The 12031-nt window shown below is 34.3% G+C and overlaps 1 protein-coding gene and 1 pseudogene across 2 annotated transcripts; both read left to right on the forward strand.

Annotated features, from left to right (window-relative positions):
- Positions 1-5331: 5331 nt before the first annotated feature.
- On the forward strand, positions 5332-11022 carry LOC146920440 (coiled-coil protein). Of its 2 annotated transcripts, XM_085713861.1 has the most exons (4): positions 5332-5580; positions 5996-6325; positions 7117-7296; positions 7478-11022. In XM_085713861.1, exons 2-4 carry the CDS (start codon positions 6083-6085, stop codon positions 8144-8146), a joined length of 1092 nt encoding a protein of 363 aa, XP_085569987.1. In that variant the 5' UTR covers positions 5332-5580; positions 5996-6082; the 3' UTR covers positions 8147-11022. The 2 variants fall into 2 exon arrangements, with proteins under 2 accessions (XP_085569987.1, XP_085569988.1); XM_085713862.1 differs by lacking the exon at positions 5332-5580 and having other exon boundaries at positions 6113-6325; positions 7082-7296.
- Positions 8525-11022, forward strand: LOC146920441 (serine protease SPPA, chloroplastic-like; annotated as a pseudogene).
- Positions 11023-12031: the final 1009 nt, after the last annotated feature.

The raw sequence follows: 12031 nt of genomic DNA on the forward strand, positions 1-12031 counted from the left end.
ATAATAAGTGGGGGTCAAAATCAATAAAAAAGAAAAAAAATGTAATTACGAGTGCTGCAAAACTTCAGAGATCAAAAGTATAATTAAATTTAATTAATAATAATTTGTCCTCACCCAATAAAAAATTACTGCCTAAATTTAAATAAATTGTCTATAATCTGTTACATCAATGGTAAAAGTTTGACATAGTTATCTTCCTTAAAATTACGAGTTTTGTTTTAAATAAAAAAAAAAATTGACAGTTCGAAATTATTGTCTTCTTTACCTTTCTTTCATACTTTGTAGATGGGTTCTCGGGCCTTCAAACTCGATTTCTGATCTATTTCTTTCTTCTTAGCTTAACTGGCTAAAAGAAAGAATCGGTTATAAAGGAAGACAGCAAAGCCGAAAACCCTACAAAGAAGATCGCTTATGAACAAGCCCAGGGGTTGTCAGTTGAGAATGAAGTTTCTCTACCGTCAATATTTTTTACATTTACGTATTTGAGATATCGTTTCCCTCAATTAAATATGATGGTTCATATTCAAGTTTAGTATTTTAAATTATACAATTAAAATTAAAATCAACATTTCTTGTGATCGGATTCCCACCGATTTTTAGAATGTATAGATTCTTGTGGGCATGGGAATTATTTTAGTACCGATGCCTATGGACCATCGGAATTAAGCATTAGACATTTTCTTTTCTTTTCCATTAATAGCCTCAACTTTAATTAATATAAGAATGAAACAAAGCAAGAACTAAAATGGACACTGAAAAGAATGCCAAAGAGACAAGGACACTCACAAGAGCTTCAACGAGACACGTTGCTCCTAAACTGAGATATGACTACGATGGATCAATGACCAACTTCATTAATAAGTCTCATGCATGCATTCATCTTTATTTTATTTTTTGACAAACCATGCGTGTGCATTCATTATCTGTTTATATTATAAGATAAGATGTGTTGTTCAGGACAATTTTGTACACTGTTTGTACTAGGATATGATTTGTTGTTGAGGACAATTTTGTGCCGCCTAATTTTACAATTTTTTATAGCATATGCATGGAAATTTTTCATTAACGAGTGCAACCCAAAAATTGTTGGTTCATACTAGATTTAGTTAAGTTCAACTCAATCCAAAAATGTTTTTGCTCGTCATATGGATGGCCTCGTATGAGAGCTCCAACATTTGCAGGTATTGGAAGGTTTTTTTTTGGGAGCAAGTAGTGAGTAAATATTGTGCATAATTAATAGTCTTCAGCGTAGAAGAGGGGAATAGGAGGGCTTTGAAGGGATGATATGGATGAGGAAAAAATAAAGAAATATTAGTAGGGGTCGGATCATCAGATTTTATAGATTTGGATTCAATTAAAAATATATATCTTTTTATGTATAATCAGAATCAATTCAATTCGATGAGGGAAAATTCTGCCAGTAACCAAGGTCGGTCCAAGGAGGCTGCACTAAAGCAAGAATTTTAGGCCTCTAAATTTTGTAGGCCTCACATTAGGCACCGGAATCTTTTTCACTTAAAATATATTTTCGTTAGTTAAATTCTTTTAAACATTTTTGCGCCTAGTTTGGTAATTAAATGGAGAGTTGTAGTTCATGTTGCAAGTTTGATTTCAAAGGTAGCAATTCTTTTTGTGTTAACTTCCGAGTTCAATCTTCAAACGTTGACCGTAAGCGATAATCATATTTAGTGTTCGACATGCCTAAAATAAAATTACACATTTAAGATTCTTAAATTTTATGTTTCTTTGTCAACATATTAAAAAGGCCTCAATTCAAATTCGCTTTAGGCCTACAAATGCATTGGGACGGCTTTGGCAATAACATTACTTACGTCAGTATTACTGAGAGAAATTTTTTGTCACTAATCCGTTAATGTGTATTACCGAATGATTTGTTTCATTACTGAGTGATTAATTCCACCAATACTAAGTAAAATTCTTGTAGTGTTTGAGTCTAATCAATTCAAAATAATCTATAAAATTAAATGTCATTTTATTTAAAAAATCGAAACTAAGACTAAATAAAACAATTTAAAAGTATAACATATATTTTTTTTTGACAGAAAGTATAACATATATATGAATTATATAAATTGAAATACTTTTATTCATTCATAAAAGTTTTTACTTATGTTTCTTATAAAAGAAAAAGTTTTTACTTATGTTAAGAAAAGGGTCATTCTATTGCAAACACCAAAAATGGTTCAAAGATGAATCGTTTTTTAAAGGTCACTATTAGATTGGATTATAACAAAAAATAATCACAATTTTTTCGAAAACATCTAGTGCACGGATAAGGTTTGGAATCATTAACTTGTAACCTCAAACCAAAGCACTAAAATAAGTTTAGGTAAAATATAGAATGTGTTGATTTTGATCATGAGATTAAATGGGTTATAGAATTTTTTAAACCCTCTAAAATCCTTCAAAATTTTAATCGAGTATGTTTTTACTTTCTCATATTAGATGAATTTTGTATTATGAAAAAAAGAAATTTCTTATTTAAGTTTGGAGCTTATACTTCCTTCGATTTTTTTTTCTTCCTTTTTTCTAATATTTTCACCTCTTCTTCTAAACTCTCAAAAAAACCTTGTATATCCAAAGAAGCATACTCTTTTTTATGTCATCGAAAAAATAATAATATATATACTTTTTTTACTGGTCATTTATAGATAAAAGGATGTTTCTTAAACACCTCAATGGATGTATATAGCTTAAAAGAGATAGAGAAAAAATTCTAATAATATTATGAATTTATATTGATGATGTGATAGGAAGAGATAGATAAAGAGAAAATGAAATGTTAAATAAGTGTAGGAAAATTTGGAATGTCCAAATATCATTGTTGACATAGATATACGGGTGGCACTTTGGTGACATTAATGTCACCGTGCCATTGCATCTGGACCACACATTGTCATTGCCATTGCATCTGGGCCACACAACACATCTAATGTCATCCAATGTGTGGCTCAGATTTAATGTCACCGTGACATTAATGTCACACAAGTATTTCCCTAGATATACACAATGTTTTACAACTCTTATATTTAAGGCTTAATTGCATGTTTGGTCCCTTATGTTTATTTTAGTTTTCAAGTTGGTCCCTTACCTTTTGAAAGTTTCAAGTTGGTCCCTTACGTTTTAAAAATTTTCAAGTTGGTCCCTTACGTTTTGAAAGTTTCAAGTTAGTCCCTTATGTTTATTTTAGTTTTCAAGTTGGTCCCTTATGTTTATTTTAGTTTTCAAGTCGGTCCAAAACATAAGGGACCAACTTGAAAACTAAAATAAACATAAGGGACCAACTTGAAAACTAAAATAAACATAAGGGACTAACTTGAAACTTTCAAAACGTAAGGGACCAACTTGAAAACTAAAATAAACATAAGGGACCAACTTAAAACTTTCAAAACGTAAGGGACCAACTTAAAAACTAAAATAAACATAAGGGACCAAACATGCAATTAAGCCTATATTTAAACACGGTGGCATTTAACATGGGAAAGGGTAAAAGTTTCCCACCATGGGAAAGCTAAATCAGACCATTAGATTAAGTAAAGAACACATTTTTATCATGGACTCTCAACACCATATCTAACCACCCACCCTCTACGATTCATCTTCTTCCTTGCTTCCACCACCTCATTGAACCTTCCCTCTTCTCCTCTATCAACCGGTCTGACCAAACATTGGAAACAAAAACTCACCATTCTACCATGGTTCCAACATTAAAACCCCATTTCCATAATTAGACATTACAAAAACAAAACAAAAAACCAAAATTCATAACAAAGATACAAATGAAAAACGGTCGCTGCATCTGAAAATGGGTTAAATAATTTTCATTTGATCTAACCTAAATGTATAATTGTTAAAAATTCTTATGATGCAGATAAAACGGAACACAAGGAATAATATAATTATTTGTATAATCAATCAACCATTAAGCTGATTAGCATTACCATCCTTTCCTTCAATTTTAGTTGATTTGATTTTTATTTTTTTAGATTCAATCAAGTTTGGAATTTATTTATCATTTTCTGTTATTAGTATATGTAGATCTTCATCAAAATACAAAAGTCCATTGAGGAACAGGGACGTCAATTTGCTACTCCAGAACTTAATTCACCGACAATTATTTTTGTTTGCATAATAATGTTGAGCAGTGATAGATCCAATTAAATGGGTATTTTATGTTATTGTGTGGTGTTGGAGGTAACATCAAAGCTGTTAATAAAGAAGGTCCAATGAGGTGGTGGAAGCAAGGAAGAAGATGGATTGTAGAGGGTGTGGTTGGTTAGATATGGTGTTGAGAGTCCATAAAAATGTGTTCTTTACTTAATCTAATGGTTTGATTTAACTTTCCCATGGTGGGAAACTTTTATCCTTTTCCATGTTAAATGCAACCCCTAAATTTCATACACTCATTCAACATCTTAATTTCTCTCTGTTTCTCGTTTTTATCACATCAACAACATATCACAACTATAATTTAGATTCTCTACAATCAATCAAAACAAGCATTCATTCAATCAGGTTGATATTGTCCGTCCATCCTTGATCGAAAGATTGAAGAAAAAACAAAATTGATTTTTTATTTTATTATTTAAACTATCAAGTTTTAATTTGGACCGCTCAATCTTGATCAAACAGACCCAAATATACGAATGTGTGTCTCACCTATCTAATCATTCTCTTATCTCTATCTTTTTTGTTGGAGAAACTCTTTATCTCTATCTCTCAAGGTGTTTATAAATTTTAGATGCCCCCTAAATTTTTTTCAATGTTTTATTAAAAGGGTTAATATGTGTTTACCCCCTGTAATATATGCCATTTCCGGTTTTACCCCCTGTAAAATATTTTTTTTGGATTTCGTCCTCGTAATTTGAAGATTTTTGGTTTTGGACCTTCATGAGTTTTGACAGTACAAAATCAAAGATATGGCAGGGGGTAAACCGAAATTTGCTCAAATGAATAGGGGGGTAAACCAAATTTTTTTCAAATTACAAGAGGGGTAAACCTAAATTTGCTCAAATTACAAGGGGTGAAATATTCAATGAAGGTCTAAAACCAAAATATTTTCAAATTTCAAGGATGAAATTCAAAAAAAAATATTTTACAGGGGGAAAACCGGAAATGACCTATATTACAGGGGGTAAACACATATTAACCCATATTAAAATTGATGCATTAAATGAATTCAATGGTTGATTGATGTTATTATAGTCAAGAAAAAAGAAATTATAAATTTTAGATGCCCCCTAAATTTTTTTCAATGTTTTATTAAAATTGAAGCATTAAATGAATTCAATGGTTGATTGATGTTATTATAGTCAAGAAAAAAGAAAAGGTGGCTTGATGTTACCTTAAAAACTTAACATATATATCCATTAGCATGTTACGTGGCAGCTGGTAAACACTTTGTTGCCACCTATGCAACATGCACTGTCTTCAAAACTCACATCAAACAGTTCAACACTACCAGTTTCCTTTGATTTCACAGGCACTTCCTCCTTCACTTCTTTGTCTCTCTCTCTGCACTTCTCTGTTCAACTATACCCCATTTCCACGCACTGCAATGTAAGTGTCCCTTTGTTACTTCAAACCCAAATTTACTTTTCTGATAATTTGGACTGTTCATTGTTCATTTCTGTGAAAGTTCAATTTTTTTGTGGATTCATGATATGGGCTAATGCTTATGGATGATAATTCAAGTATGCTTGTGGATTTTTAGTTTTGTAATATAAATTTGGAAATTTTTCCTAATTAGGTTTCTTATATCAATTATTGATTGTGGAAGTGTGTTATTTGACTAGCTATTTGATGTTTAAAGTTCTAAATAATTTTATAACCCTATAAATTGTACCTTTGTTATTCAACATAGAAGAATTCTACCAATTGTCCAGAAATTTAGTGTATTTAGGTAAAATAATGAGACATTATATTTTGCAAGATTTCCTCAATGATTTTTCATATGAATTTACTGATATTGCAGGATCCTTTGATGAACTGAATCCACCAAACACAATGGAACTTTTGAACATGTAATTAGTAAAGAGGAGATCACTCAATTTAGTGATTAATGGCACTAATTTCTGAGCTTTTGGCTAGTGTAATGTTATTGGTGACAAGGGCTTTCTCTATGCTTAAGGAGGCATGCTTGTTTCCTATCAGAATTGGATTAGTTATTATTTACACTTGGACAGAGTTGGTTAGGACTGCAATAATCTTCAATGTGAACATAGTATTGGGAATTATCTCATGGACAATAGGGTTTATCTTCTTACCTGTAAGAGCTGTGAATGCCATTCAAAGGGAGAGACAGGTTAGTTCTCATTGTATGATTCTATTTGTTTTATCTATGTTGTGTGACCCTTGCTTATTATAATACATGTTGATTTAAAATATTATATGATTAATTGGGGTTACAGGATTTTGTATCTGTACAATACTTTGTGTGAAGCATTGACAGTCACGGATACCAGATATAATGCTTAAACATAAACACCGGTAATAATTGAAGAAAATGGAAGTGATTAAATGCAACCACATGTATCAGCATTGTAGTGGTGTCGAACATTGACATGTGTCAAACACCGGCCACATCTTCAGAGTGTCAGTGCTATTAGATTTTTATATTGGGCCTAACTCATTAATACAAAACCGGATTTGTAAAGTGAGAACACATTTTCAGGCCATATTACATCTCATGTGTCTTAGAATTTTGGTTTTTCCCAATGCACCTCACGCCCGGCACTTACTGGGCTTGGTGCGTGAATATAAATATTGGGTAGTCCTGAATGTATAGGCTCCGATACTATATTAGATTTTTATATTGGGTCTAACTCATCTTTACAACAAAATCGGCTTGTAAATTGAGGAACACATTTTAAGACCATAACTAGTCTGATGTGGTTAAGAATTTTTGTTTTTCCCAATAGCTGCTACATAGGAAACAGTTCATTTTGGCTGAAATAATATCTGAATTCCAAAATTTTCCTTTTTCTTAGTGCTGAAGGATGGATTGGATCTCTGTCAATTTCTGTTAATATCCTAACTAACTCTTACTCCTAACTAACAGAAACCTGCCCATTGGGCTTACCTAACATTGTGCAGTTGGAACGACAACTTCATCGAATGCAGACCGAGATGGAGAATCTAGAATGGAAGCAGAACAAACTTCAAGAACGGTTCCAAATGGCCGTCAAAGAGTGCAAAATGATGGAGATGCTACTAGCAGAACTTGAAGAGGAACATGATATGGCCATTGCAAAAATTGAAAACTTAGAGGGAAAGGTAAATATTTTATATCCATGTGCCTGCCTTGTAACTTGTACATCAATTTATCTGCCCAGGTCCGTCCGATCGACATTTAATACAGAGAGCGATATGTTAATATCAGCAATGTTTTAAAAATTAAAACAACTACCATTTTTGTTGACTTTGTTAATAATTTGTTACTATCTCTTGTTGACAGTTGAGGGATCAGATAAACGAAAATCTTCGGCTTAAAGAAATTCAAGGAAAGGGATACTGGAACTCCAAAGATCAAAACATTGACAATGACCGAAAGATTGACGAAACAAGCAATGGCATTCCTCCTCCTACCCTGCCATGGAAATCCGGTTACAGCGAAAATGAAGTTTCCCTTAAGGATCTTCTGATGCACAAAGATATTTGGGAAGACGAGAACAAAACTCGAACCGAGTTGCTTAAACTCTTGAAAACAGGACAAAAGTTGGCACCTGCTAATTCTGCTGTTAAACCAGAACCAATCTCAAAAGATATAGAAGAAGTGAGTGAAGTACTCGATCGTCACCGAGATGTTGCAATTTCGCAATCAATTTTCAGCGCGGTTTTGTCACTTATAGTTGGAGTGACTGTCTGGGAAGCTGATGACCCTTGCATGCCTCTTATTGTAGCTCTCTTTGCTGTAGTAGGCATGTCTTTGAAGAGTGTTGTGCAGTTTTTCTTCAGCATTAAAAATAAACCTGCTTCTGATGCAGTTGCTCTTTTAAGCTTCAACTGGTTCATTCTTGGTACTTTAACCTACCCTACTCTACCAAGGGTTGCACCTATGTTGGCTCCACTAGTGTTACGTTTAGACCAAACCATGACACGGTTTGGTCTCTTATCATTAGTTTGATATTGCTTTTTTTTCTTTTTCTTTATGGGTTGTGTTTTATTATGTGCAGTATAATGTGAAATGAGTCTCTTTTTGTGGTGTATAAGTGTATGGCTCATACTGTTTCTAAAATATGAGGAGTCTGTGTAATTTTGTTGTCTGTGTAATTTGATAGTCTGTGTTGATACTCTTACTAAGAAAGAAAGAAAAAAAGAGAAGGCTACATCTGTGTATATAAGGAGCTGACGCTCTTTCCTCTTTGCCATCCCAAATCCCTATTTCAGCCGCTCTTTCTTGGGTTGCACTCTAGTGACTTTGTGGTTGGTGACTTTGTCTCTATCTCTTTCTTAACCAATAATTCTCTCTCATCAAAATAATTTATTTTAATCAATCATCTACCACTCTCTTTCATCTACCAAAACTCGAAGTCACTCAATTATTTCCCCTATTCTTTGTTGTATTCTGAAAACTCTAATTCAGCCGCCATGTCAATCCTCACCCGCACCACCGCAGTTCACCGATTACGTTACCTCACCCGCACAACTTCACCACAACCACCGCGCTTTCTTTCTCCTGAACCCATTTCCAAACCCTTCCATTTCTATCACACGAACCATTTTATCTCGACAAACCCTAATTCCTAATTCAGCTGCAATAACCTCACCCGCACAACTTCACCACCTCCAACAACAACACTACGCTCTCTTGGACCCATTCTCAAACCCTTCTCATTCTATCGCACAACTCCACCACGTCCCTTTTTTCACATCATTCCAATCCCACTTTTCTTCTTCATCATCTTCTTCCAATACCGAAGATTACCCCACCGGTGACTTCAATTTCGAGCTCATCACCGGCAACAACGAATTTCTCGTCAGGCTCAAGACAATGTTAGCTTTACCTTCCGGAAGTGTGATTAAGGTGAATTTGGAAGGGAATATATCCGACGAGTTCACGAGTAAGGTATTATCTCTTCCTGAAATTTGCGATAATTTCTTGAAAGCCGCATGCGATCCTCCTATTTCAGCTGTTTATCTTCATATCAACCATTTAAGTTGGGGTTGGGCTAAACTTGAAGAAATTCAAAGGCAAATTTTAAATTTCAGAAAATCAGGGAAAATGGCTGTCGCTTATTATGTCCCTTCAATTCAACCAAAAGAATATTACCTCGCTTGTGCTTGTGATGAGATTTTCGCACCTCGTGATGAAACTTTTCACCTCTCCATCCTCAGTTTGGATTGTTTTTTGGACTTACTTTGCACGAATTGAGTCACCACAGTTTTTTAGAGGTCTACGTCACAAACCTTATAACTCTTTTTGTCGTGAGACCCAAACTGCACTGCTGGATCATATCTGTTCAAATTGGCTGGAGAAAGTCTCTTATCTTAGAGGGAAGAAAAGAGAAGAATTTGAAAACTTGATAAATGAAGGTGTCTATCAAGTAGATAAACTAAAAAATGAGGGTTATCAATCTGTTTGATATCAAGTTTAGTGCATGATGATGATGATGAGGTTATCAATCTGTTGAAGGAGATACTTGGGGTGAAATCACTCCCTATGATTTCTTTTGGAAAATACTCTAAAGTTAGAAAATGGACTGTGGGAATATCAGATGCTATAGAACTAATAGCCATCATCCGAGTCTCAGGGACTATGGGTACGGATATCTCACAAGTAAGTTCATTGAGAAGATTGGTATGGTCAAAGCCTCAAGAAATCAAGGCTGTTATTATCCGAATTGACACAGGAGGTGATGTTCGTGATTCTCAGTTAATGTGGAGCGAAATCAGGTCTCTGGCTGTGGAAAAACCCGTCGTTGCTTCAATGTCTGATGTAGCAGCAAGTGCAGAATACTACATGGCAAAGGGAGCAGGAGCTATTGTAGCAGAAAATCTTAGCCTAACCACTTCAAATGGAGGAGCGGTCTCTAAAAACTTTATCGCAGCGAATCTTTGGAAGAACATTGATTCGGAAGTAATAGTTATAAAAAGGGGTAGAAAATATGCCCAGGTCAGTCCCACTGAGATGCGTTCTCTTAGCCCGTATGAAACAGAGCTAGATAAATTGGCAATGACTCTAGACAAGGTAGACAAGAACAAGATGAAAGAGATTCCACATGGGAGGATTTGGATCGGGAAGGACGCGGCATCTCAAGGTTTGGTTGATGCTATTGGTGGGATATCCTGTGCTATTGCTATCGCAAAATTCAAGGCTAACATACCTCAAAACAAACATGTTACTCTTGTGGAGCTCTCAAAATCCAGCTTCTCTACGCATGCTTTTAAGGGGCATTGGTTATGCACTCGTTGGTGATTCCCGACTACTTAATCAACTACTAGAGGACTTAGTTCCAATGCGGAACGATGGAACCATTCCAGCATATGTGGAAAATGAATTCAGTTACAGGAGGCTGAGGAAGATAGATCCTTGGAGATGCATCTGGTCCCTCTCGTTAAGCAATGCTCACCAATCCAACCGGATTCACTTACCTCTTACCAAGACGCCTGAAAGTTAAAGAACCAACAGATAATATCGCACCGAAAAGTTCCCACCAACTCGATAAAGCAATGCAGGGGCTGGAACTGTCAACAACTTAACCATTAATGACCTGAAAAGCAGAAAATCACACACCCCTAAACAGTCCAAGGGATTTAAATTCCATCGTCAAAGATAGTAGTTTAAGCTAGACAGTTTGATTTTTAGCCATTTCCAAGAGTTACACCTATGTTGGCTTCAATAGTGTTACGTTTTTTAGGCTAAACCATGACACGGTTTGGTCTCTTATCATTAGTTTGATATTGTTTTTTTTCCTTTATGGTTTGTGTTTTATTATGTGCAGTATAATGTGAAATGAGTCTCTTTTTGTGGTGTATAATATATATGAGGAGTCTGTGTAATTTGGTTGTCTCTGTTGATATATTGTTCTTTTTTTTTCCTTTCAAGTTTGAAGCATCCAAACAAGAAAAGTGCATGGGATGGTGAATCAGTTTATTTTTCTTTCCAGTTTTCAGTTCAAACGAGCCTTTTTAATTTGAAGCTTGTATGCTCTCCTCACTCTTCTCAGACTTTTAAAAGTCCTATATTGCATACATGAGAATGTGTCTATATAAGTGGTGGACAGTCCTCGTTTATAAGCTGGTTTTGTAATGGTTGATTTAGATTCAACCAAAATTTTAAGATCATACTAGAGTCTATTTAAAATTCATTCTACCACCCATTATTTGGTTCGGGTCATGCTCTAATGTCTGTTATCAGGTCGTGAAGGGTTTGCACCTTACAATCCAATTTTTTTAAGGTTTGCTATTGGATTATATATAGAGGTGCCAATATGATTCACCGATTTATCCGTTGATTAATCCATCAAATTCTACCAAACAAAAAAAAATCAATGAATTATGGTTTGATTAAAGGGTTTGAATATTTAATTTATGTTTTCTAGGTTTGATGAATGTTGATGAAGGTAAGGTTGAAGATGATGAAAGAAGATGAAGAAATAAAAACAAGGTTTTTAATATGAAATTTTGTTAATTGGTGTTTTTGAATTTCATCCCTCTTTAAATTTTCATTTTTTGATTTGGTCCTTATAACCTTGTCCCTCACCATTCATAAGCCTCACTTGTCACGTCACCACGTCAGCCGTCGTTAAAACGTAAGCATTTTTGTAACAGATGATGACGGCAGGGGCCAAAAGTAAAACAATTATAACTTTTGGGGTTTGTTTTTGAACAAAAAAAGATACAGAGACGAAAACTAAAAACAGACGAATTTACATGGATGATTTACATATTTAAGCCGTTTAAAAATATGGATGGATCACTTTTTTTTGAGCAAATAATTAAATATATGGATGGATCACTTCAAATAATTATACATAGTTATTTGATAAAATATAAAGGGTTAAATTTG

The sequence above is a fragment of the Medicago sativa genome, chromosome 5 (assembly GCF_051527215.1).
Source record: "Medicago sativa cultivar Bolivia chromosome 5, Bolivia_mono, whole genome shotgun sequence".
Classification (NCBI taxonomy): domain Eukaryota; kingdom Viridiplantae; phylum Streptophyta; class Magnoliopsida; order Fabales; family Fabaceae; genus Medicago; species Medicago sativa.

Excerpts from the sequence above, each read along its gene's own strand:
- LOC146920440 (XM_085713861.1), top strand. The coding sequence starts at position 6,083 with ATGGCACTAATTTCTGAGCTTTTGGCTAGTGTAATGTTATTGGTGACA. Across the intron at positions 6,326-7,116 it reads CCATTCAAAGGGAGAGACAG|TTGGAACGACAACTTCATCG; the intron begins GTTAGTTCTCAT and ends AACATTGTGCAG. Across the intron at positions 7,297-7,477 it reads TTGAAAACTTAGAGGGAAAG|TTGAGGGATCAGATAAACGA; the intron begins GTAAATATTTTA and ends TCTTGTTGACAG.